The sequence below is a fragment of the Parambassis ranga genome, chromosome 3 (genome assembly GCF_900634625.1).
Source record: "Parambassis ranga chromosome 3, fParRan2.1, whole genome shotgun sequence".
NCBI lineage: Eukaryota > Metazoa > Chordata > Actinopteri > Ambassidae > Parambassis > Parambassis ranga.
In genome coordinates, this window is record NC_041024.1 from 4,835,455 (window position 1) to 4,860,166 (window position 24,712).

General features: G+C 41.7%; 1 protein-coding gene across 1 annotated transcript; it reads right to left on the reverse strand.

The window, feature by feature from the left end:
- Positions 1 to 8,437: 8,437 nt before the first annotated feature.
- slc6a5 (solute carrier family 6 member 5) lies at positions 8,438 to 23,250 on the reverse strand. The gene is made up of 16 exons (XM_028401211.1): positions 23,138 to 23,250; positions 21,791 to 22,264; positions 20,250 to 20,403; positions 19,755 to 19,886; positions 19,416 to 19,589; positions 18,052 to 18,202; positions 17,766 to 17,898; positions 16,863 to 16,997; positions 16,609 to 16,712; positions 16,043 to 16,167; positions 15,825 to 15,937; positions 12,609 to 12,740; positions 12,182 to 12,281; positions 11,406 to 11,506; positions 9,875 to 10,042; positions 8,438 to 9,344 (listed from the first exon to the last, which is right to left on the reverse strand). The coding sequence occupies exons 1-16, from the start codon at positions 23,138 to 23,140 to the stop codon at positions 9,189 to 9,191; spliced, it is 2,355 nt and encodes a 784-aa protein (XP_028257012.1). The 5' UTR covers positions 23,141 to 23,250; the 3' UTR covers positions 8,438 to 9,188.
- Between the last annotated feature and the right edge of the window lie 1,462 nt (positions 23,251 to 24,712).

The following is a 24,712-nucleotide window of genomic DNA, read 5'->3' on the forward strand; positions in this document are numbered from 1 at the left end:
TATTGGTGAGCTCTTTGCTTGGATTTTATCTTGCTTCAAAAGAGAGAAAAGTCAGAATGGACACTTCTTTTTTCAATTTATCCAAAGAAGATGAGCCATCCCTCTAAGCTCAGGTTATCATAGCTGCAAGGCTACACCTTAGATAATGTGATCATAGAGTAGATTAGATGAAGACAGCCTTAAGAAACACCAAATATCTACATAAAGAGGAATGTAGAGAAGACTTATGTGATAATGCAATAGACCAAAATGTTATTTTGAAGTGTATTAACTATGAGAGGTCAAAAAATTGATTTGTATGCACATAAAGAGATTAGAAATTGTAAAGACTCAGATGTCAGATGGTAAATAGGACAGTCAACCAAGGGGTAACCAGCAAACAGAGTTCAGAGGAGAGTGGTGGTGCGGCATGGCACAGAGCGAGCGAGGTAGCAGGTAAAACAGAGAACACAGGTCACTAGAAAGGCACGAAGTTTAACATCTTCAAATGCACAAGAGATACCTGAACCACAAGGGGAACAGCAGCGGTGAGAAGGTTGCCCCCTACGGCAGACAATCCAGCACCGAAGAGAAGCCATGCTCCGACTTAAATGGAGAGTGGAGATGAGGAAGAGGTGTGCCATCCTCCAACCAGCAGCAGACCACGGCCAGCCACTCTGAAACAAACAAGCACAACCAAAAACATGCTCAGAACACCAGTACACAACACCTTGACTATCATGACCTCAAATCATAGGAAGTGAAAAGAAACACCTGCAAGAAAACACACACACAAACAAAATTGTGACTCTTTCCTTTAACTGATGAAGTAAGACTTTTATTTATCAGCTGAAATAAAGAAATGTTTCTCCTGGAGTCCTAATGGAACTCATGTTTTCTGTGTGTCTTCTGCTCACCATCTGCAAAGTGACATCCACAGGAAATCATTTTCTGTGACTGACATGAGTAAAAGCTGAAAGTACAGTTTCTTTGACATCAGTGATAATCATGTTTCTTTATGTGTGGAAATAACAGTCATTTCCATCTGATGTATGTCAGCAGGTAAATACAATGATTATGGGACAAAGTATATGTATGCAGCAAACTGGAATGCCTTGTCTGATTCCCTGTAAGCACTGATTTGGTATGTCACTAATCCGCCATGTTTTTTAGAATGTTGAGCTTTCAACCAAGAAAGGGCGAAAATGACTTCATACCTTCTTAAGTCTTTGTAGGGTGTATGTTGGGGTGGATGGATGGGTTGATACTGTTTTTGGCCAAGACTGTGTGTTCTGGTCTACAGTCCACATGTCCATTAATGCAAATCTGTTAGTTTGCTCCACAAACATTACCCAAAATAATAATAATAAGATAAATAGGTAAGCTATAAAGACAAACACTTGCAAGACCGCTCAGTCCCCATCCTCATCACTGTTACTGAAACGGATGTAATAAAAGAAAGAATGAGCTCATGAGAAGTGTGGAAATCCAGGAGGAGCTCAGAGCAGAGGAATATATCTCCCAGCTGGCCTGGAAATGGCTGAGGAAGGAGACGGTAGAATATCCTGGGGACAGGGAGGTCTGGGCGTCTCTGCTTCCTCTGTTGCTGCTACTGATGGAACTCAGTCACCTAAAGTTTAAGCATATTCATATGCTTAAACTTTAGGTGACTGATGGTAGTAGTCAGTGTTTGTGGTAGTTAGGGCTGCAACGATTACTCCAATACTAGTAATATAATAGTATTTTTCGAGGACAAAATGCCTCGACAACTAATTTAGTACTCGATGACTCGTTTAGTGACGTCATCGGGGATGATTCTCTTGCGGCGTAGCGGGGTGATCAGTGTTTTGGGGACAAGAGGTTCGAGACGTGGGTGAGCCGTTTACACACACACTCGCGGGCTGAAGCAATGACACTGCAGCGGCCTAAAGCAGGTATCCAGATGCAGCTGTATCTATGGAAAAACTATGACATTTACGCGTGATCTGAATACTCGAGTAATCGCAAAAATAAACGGCTCTGCAGCCCTAGTGGTAGTCAGTATGAACACATTCCTGTTACGTTTTTAGCCCCACCAGGGGCAATCAGAGCAAACCAGTGAAGCCAAGAAACCAGGTCTAGATCCTACTAAAGGACAATACATCTGCGAAATAGACACTGAAAATAAAGAACTTCACTCAGTTCCTGTTATACAGAACTGTCTAAAGTTGATTTTAGAAGCACTCTCAAAAGACTGGATGAACCATCGAGACAAACTTGTACCACCACTGCAGTGCAGCTCTGGACAAAGAGAGGGAATATTTTGGATAGTGCTTTTGTTTCTGCTCAATGCTCATAACAAACAACATGAGCCACACACACACCACCACTCTATATTACTCACACAGCACTAAAGGTTTGCCAGTGAAAGAGCCAAACAAAAGAAAGTCCTGTTGTTTGTGTGCCTGCTGCACATCAAAGCAGCTGATTCCAGGGAGTGTGACTCTTGTGAATGATGCCCTAAAGTCAAGAAGCAACAATTAACATAACACTGGCTTCAAGAGTGTATAGTTAGCATCTTCTAATGTGAGCTTTGTCATTACTGAGGTCATATTTTTGAGTGTAGAAAGTCAAATAAAAGCATTTTTTTTAAAAAAAAAAAAAGCATGACACTATTATGTACAGCAGTAGTACAGGATAAGAGGCCTTTAACAATAATAATTTGTTGTATTTTTTGTTATCATGTTGTGTTTTGACGAGGCAGAAAAAAACACTGCAGTGTTGCAATCATATTTGTCACCATTATTTAAAAAGAAATGATCCTATTCTGCCTGCATGGCTGTAAAGTTTTCTGCTCCCCAAGGTCAGCTCACTTCCTGAGTTATCTCTCCAGTTTCCATCAGCTGATGAGATAAACTGTGAAGGATTTCTTTGTCAGCTGGATACAGGCAGGAAACTGTGAGCCCGTTCTTGTGTCATCATGCCGAGGGGCAGGCAACATTTAACTGATGGTGACATAAACAAAGAGGACGTCGTGCGGAGAGAGAGGCGAGGCTGCCCCGATCAGAATGATAAACGTCTGAATGTCACCACCTGCAAAAAATACGAGACAGAGCGTTCTCGCCAACATCAAACTTTATTTTTCTCTCCTGCAGAGATCTTTGATTTAAGACACATGGGGCAGTAGATAGTAAAGGATGTTGTCTTAAAACATAGAACAAACTCTCAGTCCCAGGTCTGGTAAATCTGTGCAATTCTCTCTATGTATTGTGAACTTATGATAATAAAGTGAAGTTTTCTGTTGTAGGAGATTTCCATCACATTCCCGTCTTTAACTCGGAGGTTCTCTTTTTGCTCCTGCAGGGTGACACATATGGGACTCTCTGAAACAAAGTACTGTCAAAGAGAAAAACATTAAATATAATGAGGTGAATTTTTTTTTGCTGCTTAATGCTGGACTTTTGATGCTGCATCAAAGAAACCTTGATGGATTCTTAATATGAGCATTGCAAAGAAAAGTCACCCCAGTTTACAATAATCACCAAGGAGAAGGCAGACATGGTGAACTTTTCCTGATGGGTGACTGGGTGAAGCATTGGTTTATCACAGTGTGTGCTGACTGGATTAACCACCATAGTCCCAAACTCAGTATACTACGCCCTACATAGTGTATTCCCCATTTTCTAGTAATGAGAATTATTCAGCCCCTGAATATTTCCCACAATGCATCATAAAAAGTAGAGTAAAAGCAATGGTCGCTCACAGTCAGTAGGAAGCAGTGAGTCAGTGGGGGAGGGCTTAGACATAGCTATAGGGTGACAATCATCTCCAGGCACTGATTATTGGCTGTTACACTGTGCAGACTCGTCCTTTTTCTAAGGGTCAGACAGTATGAGAGGGACTTTGTGACCTGATGGCTGAGGAAAATGCTGGAGAGGAAAGGAGGCAGCGCCCGTAAGCCTCACATTCATACAATGGGTGGAGAAAGGACCACATTGTAAATCTGTATATAGAAAAGCATGCTGGCTTGTTTACTGAACGCAATCCTGCACTATGATTGGCACTATGTGTGTTAATATGTTCTCTGTGTGTAGTCCTAATTAGCATGTTATTAGCTATTAAAGGTAGGGTAGGAGATTTCATTCTGATGCACTTTTTGTTAAATTAGTGTAACTTCTCTTTACAATCCGAAAGCAACCGATTAGTTCAGCAGTTTCGCTTTAAAGTGAAGAATATGAATCATCTGTGGAAGCTATAAAATGCTAAAAACATCAGCCAATCCTCCGGGTGGACCCTGCACGGAGTATTGGCTGGTTGTCACTCTCTTCCTGCTCTGCGCGCACCAGAGAGGTACGTGCATGATGGTCCGAAGTCGCAGACCGCAGCTCGTCTTCAGGTAATGCGCGTCCATGTGATTGGGAGGCGTGGCTTCGGGGTGAGCTCCGAGAGAAAGCGGCGTGTGTTTACTTCTGAAATCTGGCTGACTCTCACTGAGTTTTCAAAATCTCCTACCCTACCTTTAACATGGTAAACCTGAAAAATGTTATCTCAAACTGCCTCTGTCCCTTAACAGATGCACAAGTGAACGTGTATTTAAATTATACAAGAAAATCATTTAACCCATAGCTGATGTCACTTTTAATATTGGCAGTATTGAAGTATGTAGACCTAATTGCATGTTAGCAATCAGTTGCACCCAGTAGTTCTTCCAGTCCCTTTTTAAATATCAGATCAATAAACCCAGCTGCCACTGTAGCAACAAATTCAATACTCTTGTGCAGTCTTTCTCCTTCCTAGTCTCGCTAGGAGACTTCTTACTTGTATGTATGTCATGCTACATTCAAATGAATCTAAATTGCAGATGAGTTTGACGTGAAATATGCAAGCTTTGTCTGCCACAGCGAGTGGTGTTCAGCAGCACATCACATGTACCAACAAACATCACGCCTGCAGGAGCATTCAAATCATCTTTCTCTTTCTAATCTCCTCTTCTTTGATCACAATTTCCCAGTAAACAACAAACACTGTGTTCCATTTTCATACAGCTGTGATGCCTTCAGTCATTTAGCAGCGGAGTACAAAAGTTGACTGACAGCTTGAATCACTGAGAGGATTTGTTGTCTTAACCTAATTTTTTTTTCTCCCCCTTGTTGTTATTGTTTGTGGCTTCAGCAGTTCTGCAAGAAAACAGCCACGACAAATAAAACAATAACATTTATTTATTGATTTATAGGTTATACATTTCATGATATAATAGCGATATATTATTATTGGCAAAGATACTATAATCCAATTGCATTTCTATACATAAATACAAAATCTGAGGTAGGGCCTCAAAGATTGATGACATTGAAAATAAATAGATGCATTTCACATATATTTATATATATATATATTCTTTTTTTTTTTACACATCACACACAGTTTTAAATATATCTACTCTCAAATTTTTCAAATCAAATGATGTCATGGGCTGTTGGAGGCACATATCTATATCCATAGGCAGCAGTGCCTCACATAGAACACACAGAAATATATGACATTACTCAAGTAATTAGAAATTTAACCTATGCATTCATAGGTCACACAATAAAGTGCCAAAAAAGACACGACAGACATAACAATAGGAATACTGGTACCATGTGAGACAGACTAGCTATTCTATGGTGTTATTTCTGAAGTACATATAATATTCTACCATAAGAGGACATCTATAAGGCCAATGGTTACCTGAAGATGTTTTGTAACGTATTGGCAAACATCGAGAAACACTACATGTTATATGAATGGCAGTATCTTGAATTTCTATACGCTGATGACACGTTCCTTTTTTTTCTTATTTGTTTTCTGTTTTCACTACAACCCTAGTTTGAAGTACTCTTTCTTTGGTTACTTGTACTGCCCAAAGTTGACTTACAGGCCAAGTGAATTGACAGTTCCTTTTTTTTTGTTTTGTTTTTCTTCCTCCTCTGTAAATGGACAACAGCAACCCTCTGTTTCTTAACTGTATGTAGAACGAAAAGTTCCCTAAACTAAACATGCATCGAATTATACTATTGAGAGAAAAAGGGGGGGACAAAGTTTACTATACATGGACATTGAGTTACAGCAACACAAACTGCACATGCAAGCTCTTCTTTGTTACATTTTTATGAAGCAGCGTGGTTTTAACTAAACCCTAAGCTATAAGGCAGAGAATCCCTGGAGGAATGGAAAAACACAGGAGCACAGAACAGCTATTTCACCATCGTGGCCCCCTCGATAATGAAATCATTAAAATCTATCTTAGGGCATAAAGGCTTTTATCATTCAAGTCTGAATACATTTAACGTATGATTTAAAATGCCGACCAGCTCCTGTCGTGCTGCCCCTGGTCGTCTAAATTAGGATTTCTTTACTTTGCTTTCAAAGATCCTCGCGTCATTTGATAAAAGAAAGATGCATCGAGCCGAGGCATCCTGGGAAAAATAAATAAAAAGTAAAAACTCCTCTGCTTCTTTCAGCAAATCTACTCTGGGACTGACCATGCAAACGTCCGATTGTGGAGTTAAACTTATACAAAGACAAACACACACACACAAGCGTGTACACAGACATACATTATTACCACATCTGAACAAATAGATCTAGACTACAAAAGCAACACAGTATATCGCAAGCAAGCTATTAACACCAGGGTATTTGTGCTCATTAACTGATTCTGTTTTGTTTTCAAACCATATGGCCTCTTGAATCGTACCTGTGCTGCTGTTTTTTCGTGTAAAGACATGGCTTAGAGAAATAGTTAGAGACACCCTTAAACTCTTAGCGACTGTTATTGCATCCATACCTGCACACCACCTTCACACTCAAGCCTGCAGTGTTAAAAGTGTAATCAGGACTTTGTGGCAACATGTGCCAAAGTGTGGGAAGGACTAATTGCTTCTGAGTGGATACAGGTTGGTAACTTTAAAGGTAATTTCTCGGTAAAAGCTGGCTGCCAGTCATGTTGCGTTTGGAGAGGCTGCAGAGGCAGCGTGACCACCTGCCGAGCTGCACCGGACCTTTTTTTCTTCAGGCTGTTGTGGCATTACATCTGGAGATGACTTTCATGTCCCCAGGAACATTCTGACAGTGGCTCATTTTGTGCCGCTGATAGTTTAACAGCAGGATTTAAAGGGAATTATGTGGTAAATGACAGTAAAACAACTATAGAGTGTGTGCAAGGAGGGACCACAACGTGGCTGAAAGCTTGTAATTTTACCTGCATATGTGAATTCAACTCACTGAAGCATCAACCAAGCCAATTAGACTTCTAAATGTTTTTTAGTTTTTTTTTAGTTTTTCGTTTAATTAGAATAGCAATACTAGATTTAGCCCCGCACGCAGATGGTCAAAACCAAATAAGTCATCCATACATCCTCTATAATCGTTACAAGGTGCATCAAAGCAGCCAAAAAAGCAAAGTGGTGCTGCACACATCATCAAAAAGTGATATTTTGATTCAAATCTTTTGCACCACACTCCTGCACACTGCTAGATTAAGCACTAAAGTGGCTCTATACTGTCTGATTTCTGTGCACTGAGTGCTATACTATTCCTACAACTACCCAGAGTAGTCTGAGGGAATCCAAGTATACCTGAGACCCTGTTTTCATGAGGACACACAGAGAAGCAAGAGGCATAAGTCTGAAATGACAAAGAGGTCTCCAGAGCTCTACCACAAACAACAAGAGACAAAGTACACTTCCAGGATAGAAGGAGGCCATTTTCTACTCTAATCTTCATCTGCTCACACACAGCAGCTGCTCCTAACATCGTGAAGACGTGACAACACACACACACACACACACACACGCTTACTACTTGAGGGTAATCACATTGTACAAAATATTAACACAGCTAGCAAGAGGGGAGACATTAACACACACACACACACTCTCAATCTCTGTCTTGCTAGCTCTGTCCTCTGCTGGAGGGTATATATATTTATATATGTTTTATATTGATACACTTCTGCTGTGAGGTACATTTCTAAGGAGGTTATCACAGACAACACATACAGTGGTAAATACACATCTAAAATATATGCACAGAGCGTGAATATTAGGTCTAATTTTTGGGACTTAAAAATATTAAATGGCCACATTATCACCTACTGAAGGAAGGATAGACTACTCTAGTGGTTTCCTATGCTACGAATGTGCTACTTTACATTCTAATACAACAGGAGCACAACTTAATAAATAGACAAAGAGAGAGAGGGAGAGAGAGGGTATTACAAATGGTCCCTCGGGTTCCAAGAGGAAAAATAGACCCAAGCTTTTATCATACTGCAGAGCCATCCAAGGCCAAAGTGTATATACTGAAAGTGGTAATCAGGATGCATTCGCTACTCTACTGGGACGTAGGAGGCACAAATTGCAGATCTTGTAATCTATTTTTGACAAAGCAAGAGAGCAAGTGAACATTAGCTGGTATGAATATACATATATACTGCTGGGTAGCAACTAAATGTGATAACAGAGCATACTGTGTTTTGTTTTTTTTTGTTTTTTTTTTTCTTGCAGGCAGTTGATATTATTTGTGTAGCTGGTGGAATTTTGTACACAGATGGAACCGGATGCTGATCCCCACCAAGCTTGTTGCACCGTTTTTTTTTTTTTTTTCTCTTCTGCCGCTCGATTTTCTTTTTGTTTTCCTGTGTCTGCTTGCATCAAGATGATTCATTATTTCTACACACAAATATGATGGCACACAACACACACACACACAGACACACACATAACTCCATAGAGAGCAGCTATGGTGAGTCTAATATTGCAAGTGCAGTCTGAGCTGTGTCATTTTATGACAGGATTTTTCTCTTGGAATAAAGATCCCTGGGAAGGGTTCTAGAGGAATCAGTGGTCATGTGTGGGAGGCATTGATAGCCCATTAACCGAGTACGAAGCAGCAGCAGCAGCAGAAGAGTCGACTCCACTTGAGCAGCCACTCCTCCCTGACAGAAGAGAGCTAATGGTGAAGACTTAGAAGAAGAGGAAAAGAAGGGGGGGGCTGCTTCCACATCCGTGATAAAGGGAGGAAGAGAGGAAGCATAGAGGGTGAAGTGCAGAGCAGAAGAAAGAGAGCGAGGAGGAGGAGGAGGAGGAGAGGGACGAAGAGGTGGAGGAAAAGATAGCCTGCAAGCAGGCATCCCCCACTCTCAATGCCTCCTGCAGGAGTTAAAAGGGATGCAGCCACTGCGGCTGCTACTGGTAGGAGCCAAGCTGGAAGTCCTTTGGAGGCAGTTTGAGGCCCAGGGAGTTGGTTCCCAGAGGGTCGATCATGTTCTTGTAGCGTTCTCCACGGTGCTTCATCAGGAAAGGACCCCAGTCAGGCTGAGGGGAGCAGACCAACTTCAGACGCTGCAGGAGGAGGAGGAGGAGGAGGAGACAGAGTGGGTTTATACATGTAGATTCATGGCTGTTATTATCAGAGCAACATTGTTAGCTGGCTCCCTTATTTGTTTCTCATATTTTTGTGACTCTGAGATTCTGTAGAGACAGATTAAATACAATAAAAGCTCAAATTAAATAAAGTTACTGGTTTGCAGCAGCCTGTGCTGATCATGTGCTAATTACGGTCAAGCAAAACAAAGAAATGAAAATGCTGAAATGGAGCACAGTCGGCTGATTAAGGCTGCTGTCAGAGACGCTGTTAGGACAGAAAGCTGCGATCATCATCATCATCATCATCAATCAGAGCATTTATAAGAAACCTGCCAGACAACCAGAAAAATGTTCAAATTAATACTCAGCCGGCAGCTCGCCTTTCCCAGCTAATGAGCGAAGAATGAGACTATTGATTTCTCAGACTGTGTGTGTGTGTGTGTGTGTGTGTGGGAGACAGAAACAAAACATACGTGACAATCTCACAGCTTCGTTTCAATTATTACCTCGATTATGGTGCCGGGGGCCAGGTGCATCTTAATGACAAACATGATGGGGATCCAGATGACAGAGCAGATGACCATCAGCCAGCCCATAACCATGGACCAGGTGGGGTAGGTGTAGTCCTCATATGTCATCACTTTCCACTGGTACAGACTCAGTCCCAGGATCCCCTGCACACACACACACACACACTAAGGAAATGTACACTCAATGTCATCAGTGGCTACAAGAGTACTGAGCGGATCCACAGGTACAGATCAGATGTTGTAGCAATTTTTCAGAACCTCAGGTATCAACTGTGTCAATGTCCAAGGTGGTAGCATAGTGTCAGTTTTTAGTGTGACAGGTTGTCAGATAGACTTCAACGGAAGTTCTTACCAGCAGGAAGTGATGTAATGGGATTATCGCGGAGGATGGAGGAGTGGATGTAACGTGATGTTAATTGACAGGTGAGGCTAAACCAACCAGTTGATTGCCGGCTCATACAAATCTGTATTGCTATCCTCTAAATCACACACTTAGACCTCTCCATCTCCATCTGCTTCCAGCCAGCATGGAGGTGTACTCCCTCCAGAGTCAGCCTTTACATATCTGTTCAGATGGCCATGTCTTGTACACCTCTGAAGGGAGGCACGCAGGGAACTCCTAAATAGATGCTCGAACTTCTGCTCCTGTCAATGCCTCATACTCACCCAATCTAAGAAAGAAGGCTCACTATCAACAGTGGAAAATACCATTATAATGGCACATTGTTCCATTTGTAAACTGTAATTAATTTTCAGCAGACTGTGTGGTAGATTCTTTCCACTTAACTGTTCTGAACTCCACATTGTGTTCCCTTTTAAAGAAAAAGCATGGATGAGAGTGAGAATGAGACCTTCTGTTTTGTTATATGTGCAGGGAGAAGAGAAAAAAGGGGCAGAGTGGAAAAAATCTATAAAGCAAATTTGGCTGCAAAAGGAGTAGAATAGAAGAGGAGAAATGGAAAACAAACAGGGAAGGAAAAAAAGGAGTCAGACAGAAATAGATTAGCCGGGGGTTGTGCATCAATGAGCTCCCAGAGGAAATCTGATCTCCCTCAAGAGGAGCAGGATGACCAGCCGGCCGGACTGCTGCTCCATTTGTCACCGTCACCTCTACTTTGGAGGTACAGAGGTTTCCATTACAATGACTAACATTACAGCTGGCCAGTGTCCAGCTTACAAACCTCTGAATGTACAGATCTAGACAGTACATGACAAATAAATAGCCATGTAGAAGACTTTAAGATATAACTTTTAGCCTTAAGTGTTTGGATGTTACTATTTTAAAAAACACAAACAACTTGAGGATGGGTGACATGACAGGAATAGAAAGGAAGACATCATTTTCGATCTCAGAGTAACAGGAGCAATTTCTCCTCTGTTCCTTTCCAATTGCAAATCAATGAAGTTGAAAAGAGGCAGTGAAAATGGAAACATCTTAAGTTGCACATGTCTGTGTGTGTGTGTGTGTGTCTGAGCAAGGGAATGAGATGAGCCAAAACAAATATACCGTCAGGATGGTTGGAGTCACAAAGGCCCAGCACAGTCTCCAAAATCGGTTTGGCTGGAAACCAATCATCATTTCAATGTCCTCACAAAACCTCTGCAGACCTGCAAAGAAAGAAGAAGAAGAGACATAAAATAAAAGAAAGTCAGAAAGATGAGGCACAGAGAATGACCCAGGATTAAGTAGAACCTTTAAAAAAGAGGTGTGTGTCTGTGTGTGTGTGTGTGTGTGTGTGTGTGTATCGGTTTCCGTCATCCTTGAGAAAAGTGAGGGAGCAGATGGCTTCATCCCTCTGCCATATTGACGGTTAACAGTGAGTGACATGAAGAGGCAGAGTCACACAATCATTTCAATATGTCACCTGTACTGATGCTCTGACAAACTGGAGGACAGCCGTTTGCATGGCTTCCTGCTAAAAGCCTCCTGATACACACCTGAGCTCACCCTCAGTGTGTGTGTGTGTGAGAGAGAGAGAGAGAGACTCACACAGTACGTTACAACAGAGCCCCCTAGTGGTCACAGATGGAGTAACAACTGAGCATTACAAATTTTTACATTCATGCAAAAGTAAACGTTGCATCACCATAATATATTATATCAATCAATATGTATTGTTCTATATTAATATAACTGTATATTTTCAACTCTTTATTGCCCTCATTTTGATTAAATATAGATAAAGAATATAAATTGCTGTTTGTGGCCACTAGCCGTTCTTCACATTTCAGCTGTTCACTAGCTGTTCTTCACAAAGGTCATGTGACAGCTCTTGCACTTACCATAGAGATAGGAAATCCCCACCAGCTCAAAGATAGCAATGATCACCAAAGAATAGGAGGCTGCGAATGTGTCCACCAGCTGCAGCATATACATCCCACTCTGCAACACAAAACATTACAAACACAATAATTCTGCCTCTCTCATTCCTTCACTTCTTCCTCCTCTGACGTGGTTGTAACTTCAACACCAACATGTATCATAAGAAATGACATATAACTCCGCATTTATTATGGATTTTGCACTCTGAAGCTGTCTAAGGGGATTTCACTGAAACTCATCCTATTGTTCCACTCACCGAGCTTCAACTCTGACAGCCACAAGTTTGCCTTGCATGCAGAAATAAAAGTCTCAGCTAATCCACAGCAGAGTCACAGGGTGTTCAAGCTTTCCCGCTGAGTGACACATACAGTGTAGTGCATACTGTACCTCTGTGATCATGGGGAACCCGAGGATGAAGAAGCAGACGCAGCAGACCAAGGTGAAGAGCGGTTTGTGTTTCCTCAAGTATTTGGGGAACTCGTCTGACACGGAGGTCACGATGGTCTCAATGGTGGCAAACTGGGATGGAGATGATGGGTGATGGACGACGGGATGGAGAGGAGAGAGAAAAATGTACATTTGCATGAAATAAATATGTTTCTGAGTGTCACTCAATGATAAGTCAGGTTTGCTCCTGAGTACTTAAGAGCTGGAAATTAGAAATATATATTATTAGGGTCTGAGCACCGAACGGTGCAAGAGCCCTATTGAAACCCTAGGGATTATTATTTTTCATTTTTTTTTCCGCCTCAATGATCGCATGACATCGACTTTTGAATCGCACATGGGAAAATGGCTCTATAGCGCCCCCTAACGTGTAGCCCCTCTGGCCAGTTTGACACAGGATTATGAAATTTGTATCACCCCCCCAAAACCCCACAGGAAGTCCGCCATTTTAAATTTTGCGGCCATTTTTGGCGATTTGTGACCCTCCTACAAAACTTTTCACGTCTCGCATACTTCATCCAATTGAGCTGAAATTCACTGTGTCCACTCAGGACACCATAGGGAACAGACGCATCCAAAACTCTTTCAAAAGTGTTACGGTGTGGCAGGGGCGTGGCCTCAAAGTTGACCATTAGCCATTACAAAGGAACTTGCTTTGTTTTCTGCAGTACCACCAACATACTTCATGCAATGTGGACAAAATCTTATAGTACTGCTATGGACCCCAGTCTGAACAGATATATATGCTAACAGGATGATACGGCCATAGCAGGGTCCATCTCTGAAAATGAGAGGACAGAAGAGTATAGGAGACAAGAGCATAGGAGAGGGGACTGCGATGGCCCCTCGGATCGCAAGGTGTGCGAGGGTCCGTAATGCTGCTTGCAGCTTTAATTTCCCTTAGTTCTGTTGTAAAGTCTTGTTTTATTTCACTTGCTTTTTTGTCATGTTGCTGCCCCCTGAGCCAGGGTCGTGCACTGCTCTTATATTTATTTTTAAACACCCCTTTTAGTGTTGTTTAAATTGCACTAACCTGCAGGAAAAGTGCTATAAAAACTGCCTGGTTGCAGAAGCATTTGAGCTGTAAAGCCTCCAGTCAGGAGGACTAGCTCGTTATGAATCAGAGCAGCTGTTGCTGTCAAAACTTTAGGGTCCAGTGTAGTGAAGCATTTGTTTTCCATTCATCCATTTGGACGGAATTTCATTAATTTCCAAAACAAATAAAGAACATTGCTCTAATCCTGAGGTGGAGAAACTTTGAAAACAAATAAGTACGAGGGATTTTGCTGACGATGGGGACACCTGACAAGTGTCTGGACAACAGGAAGTGTAAGATGGAGGCTCAGGATGTGGAAGACAGTGAATATATAAACAGGCAAATTGAGAGAGTATAGTGTGCACATATGCGTGAGAATTCTGTCGAAGCACACTGGCACTAAGCTATCTGCCACTCCTCCGCTCTTCTTCCTCTTGAGCTCCCAAAACTAATTTCCCGTCAACATCCCAAGCCTATTACTGCCGAGCTGCTTTTTTACAACAAAGCCAGCAGCCCCTCTCCTCTGAGCTGCTGCTGCCAAGCCACAGTAACATCATCATTAACTGTTACTGTTGACTTGTGTCTTAATGCACCGCTGTGCCCTCTTCTCCTCCACTCAGCTCAGGAGCATCACAATGCACTTGGAGGAGTTTTATCTGGAATTGTTTTCCCAGTATTGTACCTGGAGGCCTTAAAGACATCCTTGAGACCAAAGTGTTCACTAAAGTTACATCAGTAGTCAGCCAGTGCAGTAACTGACACAATGAGAGTTCATTAAACCTGTGTTTGCCAAGGCTGCATGAGGTCAGGAGTACAACAACAACAACAACAAAAAAAACCTTATTGATGGATGCACCACCTACAGGTTTCCTGGAAAGCTGTTTTTATGCTCAGTGCAGTGGTCATTGTTTTATGGGCAGTGAAATAACTATGCATAACTTTAAGCAGCTGGATTCTTTCAAGATTTGTGAGATCACAGACTCACACTAATCCATCTGCAGGCTTCTTGTGGAACCAATCAGCATCCTCTCTGGATGGAGTGACGATGACATATGAAGCACTTGTTACTGTTCATAAACTATTTTTTCATGAGTGTTTCTGGTATTAGTACAGTTGGCCTTAGACAGGGATTTTTGTCGCATGTGCACACTCAGCTAACGGACCCCCGTGCAGGTGGTGGGCCCACAAGAGGGTCATCCCAGGTCAGTTTTTCAGGCTGTCTAGCATATTGCTGAATCCTATTCGCTAGCTTGCAAAGATCAAAGGGTTGTTATGCATCCTCTTCAGGTACTCATTGATCTGATTAGTTAAAGGAAGCACATTCATTTTCAGCATTTTCATGCTTGTTCCACGGTGGGATTATTGAAAGTAAACATTGATGGCAGCACTGAACCAAAATAAATACCTTAAAGATGCTAAAACACACAGGAGAGGCCTCTATGTATACATATAAAGTCGGATAAGGTTTTTTTTTTTTTTTTTAAATCAACACTACTTCCTGTTTTCTATTTCAATGCAAAAAAAAACATTGTCTTAATGGATGTCTTCAAAATAAAATCATAAACTACTTCGCCATTTGCAAAAACATTAAAGTCTGCTTAGCTTCACTCACTCCAATCACACAGACCCCCCCCGCTGTTCAAGTACCTGGAGAGCTGCAGCACTTCAGCTGAAATCAGTCACAGCAGGTGGCGCGCGTGGGTAATTATGTTAATTGGGTCAATGTCTGTTTATACATTGCTTGATGGCGCTACAAGAGTTGAGTGTTTACTTTGAAGAAAACAAAAGTCAAGAGACCGACACTCGAAAAACTTTTAAGACTCCACGCAGTCACAGCAGAAGCTGCGTGATTTCAGGGTCGATCAGTATGACTTTTATCTCATCTTAGCATCCTGAAGTTATGTACATTTAAATTAGTGGCAGAGTATGTTTAATGTCAACGCTGTTATTTCCACCGTCTCAGTCAAAAGGGCAGCTCAGACAGACATTGTTCTTTCTGTGTTATTACACATTTAAGTGGCAAAAAAAAACTATTCAAATTATTACAATTACAATTACGGCGACATGTGAACCATGTAAGTCTGGTCATGCAGCACAAGAACACTGTGCACAATAATTACCATGGTATCCAGGCCAAGAGTCAGAAGCATGAGGAAGAAGATAATTGCCCAGAAAGGAGACAGGGGGAGCCTGGTCAGAGCCTCTGGATACACCACGAATGCTATGCCTGGACCTGACACACACACACACACATATATGAACACCTATACGCAGCAGATGGATGGATGACATGTGTTCAGGTGTGTTTCTCTGAGCAGCACCAGTCTGCCGGTTTTACCTTCATCTGCCACCTTCTCAATTGGCACCTTTAGTTCATGTGCCATGAAACCAATGACGGAGAAGATGACAAACCCAGCAAATATACTGGTGGCACTGTTTGTACATGTCACTATAATGGTGTCCCTGCAAAGGAAAAACAGAAGAGAAAAAAAGAGAGAAGACAAAGGAGAAATAAGCAAACTGCAAGAGTATTCCAATATTTAAAAAAACATATATGCTCTATGTTTTTAAATACAGGACTTTGCTGTCATGTATACACACAGATAAGAGATCCAACAGTGACATCTGGTGGCAGGAATAAAAACTGTCTGTAAATACAGGGCGCTAAGAGATGTTAAGCATTGTTAGTAGTGAGTTAGGGTTTAGATTTTTATTTTCTATCAACACTCTTGATACAAATATGACTAATCATTCATATTTAAATATTTCTGAGGGGGTAAAAAAGGAAACACTGATCTGCTGGCTGCAAAGAGTGACATTTATTATACAGATACAGTATCATGCATCTGTGGTGACAGTTTGAATTTGTTTGCCAGAAGCATGGTTTACCTTTTGAGTGTTTACCTGTAGCAGTTATTGTGAAACTTATTGTAGGAGGAGAGAGTGATGAGCCCTCCCCACGCAGCCGACAGAGAGAAGAAGATCTGAGTGGCTGCGTCTTTCCACACCTGAGGAGGAGAGGAAGAGCAAGATGAGCAAGGTAAGGTAAGGTAAGGAAGAGCTGCAGGTAAGCAGCAAGAAAAGGAGAGCAAAAAAAAACCAAACTGTGTGCAGTATTTCTGAATATGCAATTAAATTCAGTCATTAAAGTCAGATACCTTTGCATCATTGAGTTTCTCCCATTTTGGTGTGATAAAATAAAGGATGCCATCAGCGGCACCGGGGAGGGTCACGCCTCTGATCAGAAGGATGACCAGCACTACGTAGGGAAATGTGGCTGTGAAATAAACCACCTGAACAGACAGACGACAAGAGAAGAAGAAATGAGGAAGGGTGACACACACACACACACACAAACAAACTGGGTGGGCGTGCTCCTTTTTGCATGCACCTTTACAATTTATTTATAGTGTAACAATATTTGCAAACTATTACACAATTAACACAACATAGCAGCACAATGATTTTGAGAAATTGCTTTATGTACGTATCAGCTTATTTAAATGATATATATTTTTTTTAATTTTGATGTTATGATCTGGGACTACACTGCATTCTGTCTTGGCTGCATTGCATATCATCCCTGCATCCAGTAGAGTGCAGCAGAGTACAGGCGTTCTATCAGCCTCCGATTCCTGATCACATTCCAACACATTCCACATTCAGCACATTGTCTTTTTTGTAAGAATATAATTAGTAAATACTGGCCAGACACTATATATTTTTTTTAAAGTTATTCATAAGGCTAAGACTGATGTATTTAAAAAAAAATCTAAAAAAAAAATACTTGAGTGAAATTAGTTTGAGCTATTTGGAGTGATGAAAACATTTGAATATGTGTGAAGACTTCCACTCCGTGGACTATGATGGTGCTATGAATTTTTACATATATGGATTACATAACATGAGGGGAAAAGAGTTTCACTAGATCATGGGTATTTACCACTAGGTGGCGCCTTTATCCTTGAGAAAAATACAAGGAGCTGACGGAAACCGAGTGCAGCTTTGGACAGAGCTGCACACAGCATGCAGAGGAAGAGGTCAGAAGGTGCAGGTTTTACCTTTCCTGATGACTTGATTCCTTTGGCTAAAGAGGCATAAACGATGAGCCAGGCCAGGAAAAGGCAGCCTGCCAGAGGCCAGCGGAGGTCTCCTGGATATTCAATTCCTTTAGATATGTGCAACACATTGTACCTGCAGGTGTGAATTCAACAATAAAACTTATTATATGATTAATAACATGAATAAAATGCTGATGTGTGCACAATAGAATTTAATTCATGTAAGACTAAAAACAAGACCAACATGCATTTTATTATTCATATTTATCTTCTGACTGCCACTCACTTGAAGTACTCCTCACTGGGACTGACGTAGGTCTTGTTGCTGTCCACAGTCATGTTTAGCAACTTGGTCAGGTTTCCCACAGCGTTTGCGGACAGACAGAAAGTGGAGTTCTTGATGGATGTAATGTTTCTGTCCCGCAGGATGCAGGAGTCTGTTCCAATTTAAAGACAAACACAACAAGTCAGCCAGAGACAGACTGGCAGAGTCTCTGCCTGTGGGACAGAACTTCTCTACTGTCTGTCCACACAGGGTTTTTACAGTGAAAGAGATGTGAAGGTGAACAGATGGAGGCCTGACAGGAAGAGGGGGGACACAACAGGAGGATCCTCAGAGACAACCAGACAACCAGACCAATCAGTTGTACACCTAGATTTTTTTTAAGTTTCTGTTGCTCTTTTTAGATGTTATTTTACAGAATGTTCGTTTTATTCTGATATTTTTACCACACAGAAAAGGCCAAACACACTTTTGTATCAATTCATTCTGTAATATTGTTCTTTAAAAAAATCAAATATTCAGACAAAAAAACATTGATTTGCACTTAAATTCAATATTTAACTAAGAGACAGAACAAGACAGATCTTATCTGTAAATAAGGTTTAAAAATTTTTTTTAACAGATAAACATTAAAATGTAACATTCTCTGATGCATTTTTTGCATTAAAACATGTATAAATCATGAGATTAAAAAATTATAAGTGACAAAATTCATTAAATTGCAGTGATGAGAGAGAGAGAGAGAGAGACTACAGTGCTGAATGTGCCTGTGGTTCTCGGTGCGGCCAGCAGGGGTCAACCTCGGGCTCACTGCAGCACTGCAGCAGCTCAGTCTGTACAGTAAATTTGTCAAGCAAGCAGTTTTTGTGCTGATTTCACAGAATTGCTGAAGGCAAATTTTACGCAAAACGAGCACAATTTCGACTTTTGTTCGAAGCAGATCGACGACAAACGCCTCCGAGCTAATGCATTAACATGTTTCTGACAATTTTATCATTAAAAAAAATCACTCCAGCATAGACTGCTCCAGCTTTAAAGGATAAAACAATGCTACAATCTGACATTATCACACACACAAAGAGTCAAATAAATAAAGCGGCTATATTTCTGACAGTAATCCGTCAGACTGAGGCCCTCCTCCTCCAGCCTGCTTCATTATAAATGCATGGAGTAGATTAATGAGGTGCTCCTATAGTTTAAAGTGTTTCTGAGAGTGAAAACACCGCAGAGATCACAGGTCAGGATTCATTATACTGCAGGACACTTCAGCTGAGGGAGTCATGACGCATTGCGCATTGTGGAGAGAGAGAGGTGCTTTTGGTGTAAGTGTGTGAGTGTGTGTGTGTATAGATAGTTGTGTGTCTTACCTAACAGCAGCATGTCTTTGTCCTTACATTCCAACGTGTTCCACTCATTCCTACAGTTAGCCCATGGCAGTGAGCCCTTCAACGAAGCGAACAGGTAGTACAGTGTCCAGCACATTATAATATTATAGTATATGGCTATCAAGACAGATATTATCAACATGGCAATCCCGCAACCTAAAATAAATAAATGAGACGAAATATATAAATTACTCTTAAGGAAAGTGGAGAACTCGTCATGATAAAAAAAAGTGTTTTATTTTTGAATTTGATTTCATTTTAATTGGTAGTCCCAGTTTTTTTTATTTTCATTATTATTATTCTTTTTTTTTTTTTTTTTACCTTGCAGAGCTGGGATGCATTTCCAAACTGAGACGGGCCCCTGGCTGGCAAACTGGCCCAGGGAAACCTCCAGTAAAAAGATTGGGATCCCGGCGATGCCCAACATGGTCAGGTAGGGGATCAAAAAAGCTCCTGGAAGGGAATTAAACATCAGGCTGAACAGAGCGCAGTTTAAGAGCCGGAAACCGGCACGAAAACTCCAAAATATTAACAATAAAAATAACAATAATAATTAAGATAAATAAATAAAAATACGATGCGCAGATTAATTAATAAAAACGTTATTTTTGGACAATTGTCATGTTACAAAGACGCATTTTTAAGCAAACAATAAGAACAATATTTTTTTCTATGCGCCATTTTAACTCATTTTTAAGAAAAAGCATTCAGGCCTAAGAAGAAGAGGGAAATAGGAAATAATCCAGCTCGATTTACTGAACTGATTTTTCATTTATTTCTTCGGGAATCATAAAATATTTGACCCAGAACTTTTACCTCCACCATTTTGGAAGGCAAGATAAGGAAACCTCCACACGTTTCCCAGCCCCACCGCATATCCCACCATGGACAGAATAAAATCCAGTTTATTGGACCAGTTTCCTCTGGCCTTATTCTCATCTCCCCCTTCATCATCATCATCATCGTCGACCTAAGAAGAAAATAAAAGACACATTGGTTCATTCTCTATATTTGGTCTGAACGGTACCACTAAGAATGTGAAGTCCACTCACCAGAACTCACTTTTTTAAGATTTCTCTGCTTTTTTCATAATTTCAAATCTCCTTAATTCATAATTTTTCATAAATGGCCTAATAAAATGCTCAGTATTAGCACTTTTAATAGAGACAACACTTTTATATGTATCTATAATATAGCTAAGATCTCCTAAAGGAGAACCGATCCCGTTCTGAGTGCAGTTACTCCTGCCTTCACCAATTTGTGGATGTATACTGTATCATCACTTGTTTAACCATCATAATTCGATTTAAACGCAACCTCAGCTATACCTAGACCCATCATTTCCACCAACCCTCATTTAAATGACATAATAAAATTCACATATATAAAAAAATTAAACAACAAAAATGCGTAAATACAGCTGCGCCGCAGGATCTTACTGAGCACATTCATTAAACAGACTGCAGGAACATTCAGATCGGTGTAAACAACACAAAGCATGGGGATGCGTGTGTGTGTGTGAGAGAGAGAGCTTGTGTGCAGGGTAGGTGGGGGTACCCCTCGCGGGGATTGGGATTCTATCCGCAGTCTCATGTAGTACAGTGCTGTCTATCAGCCGGATAACACCTGGGCTTCTGGGCTATACCAAGTGCGCCTGCTGGGAGCAGGGACTGCCGAAAACACCGCGAGAGTATGATCCACTTCTCTTTATCATCAACCATATGACTGTGCGCAAAAACCAAGCGAGACTAATATGTAGCCTGGTGCTGATCCACTTTCATTTTATTTCCCTGATGTATACCAAACATAAGCGATTCTGAAAAGTTTTGATCAGACCTGGTGCAGAGGGATTCAGACAGAGTCCACCCAAAACTCTACATTCAACAATTCTACATCTAGAGTTTGGGTTTTTATTTTTCACACGTGGTTTGACTGCACAATTTAAAGCCGGTCAGCACTCTGTGCAGGTACATGAAGCACTATCATTGCCTTAGTACAAGGAGGACATATGAGCATCACTGAGAAGACACATTTTCCTACATGTATAGAGCGCAGTCCACTGAAATGGCCTAAAAAGTGCAGTTTTTACGCATCAGCGCAGCGACAAAACCACAAACTACACAGCCTGTTAAAGGACACACAAAGCTCCACAGGCTCTCAGTCAACAGCCCTGGTCTACCATAGGTCTGCGTGACGCTTCCAGGGGGGTTTGCACCTTCCATGTTTGGAGGCAGCGGGTTAATCCACTCAGCTATCTTATCAGCGACACACTGAGACCTCCACACCACACCTGCAGCCCCCATGGCTCTCAGACCAGCCGCTCTCCGTCAAGGAAACGGTTCATTTAGCTCACTTACCCCCGCCAGGGTTCCAGGCTGAACAGACGTGTTCCCATCTGTTCCCAGTATGATGGTGGTCTGGCTCATAGCCGTCCAGTTGCCCGTGGCGTTGTTCTGCTCCGTGGTGGCCCGGATCGGGTCGCCATACTGGGCGGACCCCCCGCGGGCCGCACCAACGGAATCCTTCCTGAAGGCCGAATTGGCGGCCACGGATCCAGGGACAGCTGGAGCAGTGCTTTTAAACGTCCCGTATTCTTTATTGCTGTCCGGTTCTCCCGGTTTATTTTCCATGGGACAAAAAGTTTTGCTCTCGTTGCAAGGAGCCGGTGGCTGCGGCGCCGGGTGATGGTGAGGGGCAGGCGCGGGGCACGCAGCCGTGTTGTCCGGTTTGTTTGTAAGTCCCGCAGCTCCGTCAGGGTGCTGCGTCGGGATGTAGCCGGTGGGAGCGCTGACCGGCTGTTTGGCCATGTCTCCTCTCTGGTCAGAGAAATCCTGGAAACATGGGCAGTGACAGATCAGCGAGACAAAAACCAGCAGAACGGCAGAAACCGTGAAGCTCTGAGGCTGCCGCAGCAGAGAGCCATGTCTGCTCTGGGAATTTAACACAGAAATCTTTCTGCAGCGTGTTCTGGCTCTGGCTCCTCTATAGTTTCAGCTCACTGTCTACCGGGTGTGTGTGTATGTGTGTGTATGCAGAGAGAGAGAGTGTGTGTTGGAGGGAGGGGGTTGCTTTGCGTCTCCAATTCTCGCTTTCTGCAAGATTCTTTAATTTTACGCCCCATTTCCCCCTCGTGTCATTCAGCCACACACATCCACTGATTTTTATGGGCAATAGACAAGCTGCTGCGGGTCTCTCGGTAGCTCCGCTCTCCCCGAAGGCATGCAAGATCACCGGCGTTACAGCAGTGAGCGGACCCGGGGCGAAAGCATTACAAATGACTCCCTGAAATTTAACTTTGAGGGGAGGGGGGGACGGGAAAGTAACCGGAAAATCCTCCAGATTATAAATATACATATAAATATACTGACTGATTAAAGCTTAGTTGTAGTCTTAATTAATTAAGTGAGAATAAAATAAGCTAGAGTTGTTTTAAATGTGTAGAAAATGAATAAACAAATATAAAAACAGCTAAAACATGTTTAAATCCACAGTGCATGCGTCCACAGAGAAAACACAAGGTGGTGTTAAAGCAAGAAATAGTAAAGAAAGTTCTAATAACCACGGACAGTGCAAGCATGTGCAGGCGCACCAACAATCCGAATTAAAACAGTGCTTTTACATTAACATGAAAGTAAAGCAGGTTGGTACCAAAGATGAAGCCAAGAGTGAGAAAAGAGCAGAAAGAGGTGTTTTCGGGAACTTACCATGTTTTTGCAGAGCTCTGCTGGCAGGCTGAAAACAGCTGTAAAAAGACGAGGAGCGGACTGGAAGCGGACCGGTTGTTGCCGCGTAAAACACCCAAGTGCAAAGCTTTTTCTATAGCTCCGTGGGAAAGACCGGAGTTTGCGTCAGTGCAGAGCAAGGTGCCCTTCGCGTGACATTTTCTTGATAATAGGAGTTTGATAAATCTTTGGCCTTGGATTCGGATTTTTAAAGGGACATCCGGAGCCAAGACGAAAAGGGGCGCGTGTGTGTATACGTGCGTGAATCGTGTGTTCTGGTTACGCACGTTGCATGCGTGAGCACTGGACGGACCTTTCCAAAGCTGATTAATACACTTGTCTCTGGGGATGTGTAGAATGCTTACACACACATACACCCCCCACATGATCTCTCTCACACACCTCGTTTGGGATAAAGATTTCTAGGTTTAGGCGATTATTGGAGAAGATCTAACCAACCAGAGTGCACACAGGTCTAAATAATGTTTGCAATGTGCTGAGTTGGGACTCTCTGGTACAGTTACAATTACAGTAGCTACATCAGGGTCTTTTTTTCATTGGCAAAACTTACTTTAACCCTCAACTTTCAGGCCTGGAAAGGGCTGAAAGAGTGTTTTTTATTTCTGAATTAGAAGTTTAAGTTAAAGAAACAATTGCTGCCATAATTGTTGTCACATTATCAACAATCGCACACATAATTAGACTTTTTGAAAAGGCGCATAGGTTACATAAAAACAGACCATAAATAGATGTGCTATAAATAGTTTTTCCACTTAGCGGCTTTTACGCACAACGCCTCCAGGCTCTATACGTTCCTTCGTGCGTCACCAATAGGAGCATTGATCAAATAAAAAAAAGTGGGCGAGGTCTTTATAAAGCTACTCATTTGTTAAAGTCCTACGCAAGAAGGAGTTTTTTTATTAAGTCACGTGTGTTAGAAGCGACCACTGGAGCTTGCACTGGAAGCAGTGACAGCGGAGAGAAGGAGGGGGGAAAGGTGCCATACTGTAGATTCTAAAACACTGCATTGCGCATATACAGCCTATTACTGTCCAAACGAACAACGCATGGCCTGTGGAAGTGTGTGGACAATTTTCAGAAACTAAAGACGAGATCTCTTTTGTCTGACTACTTAATGCTATTTTAATTGTAATAAAAATTGTATCAGGTTTAGGTTTAAATAGTAAACAAATACACACGATGGAAGAAACTAAACACACAAACACACTCCACGTCAAGGGAGGGGAGCTGATTTTACAAAAATGACACTGTAGCTAGACGGAAATTATTATTTTTTTAGCTTAATAAAGTTAAATAATAGCACAGGCCTTGATTATTAAATGAAACATAGGGGTGTCCATCGTTGCCAAGCAACACTGTTGTTTGGCTGGATGCTTGAAAAGGGGCAATAAAGGTATTTAGGGGCCTATTATTATAATTTTGAGTGTTAGTATTACTGCGGCATTATTCAGAATTATACAACACACAGTAATCATCAGCACTTATAGCTTGTTGTAAAGCCTTCAGTTAAACTCCACAGATGTGCTCAAATAAACT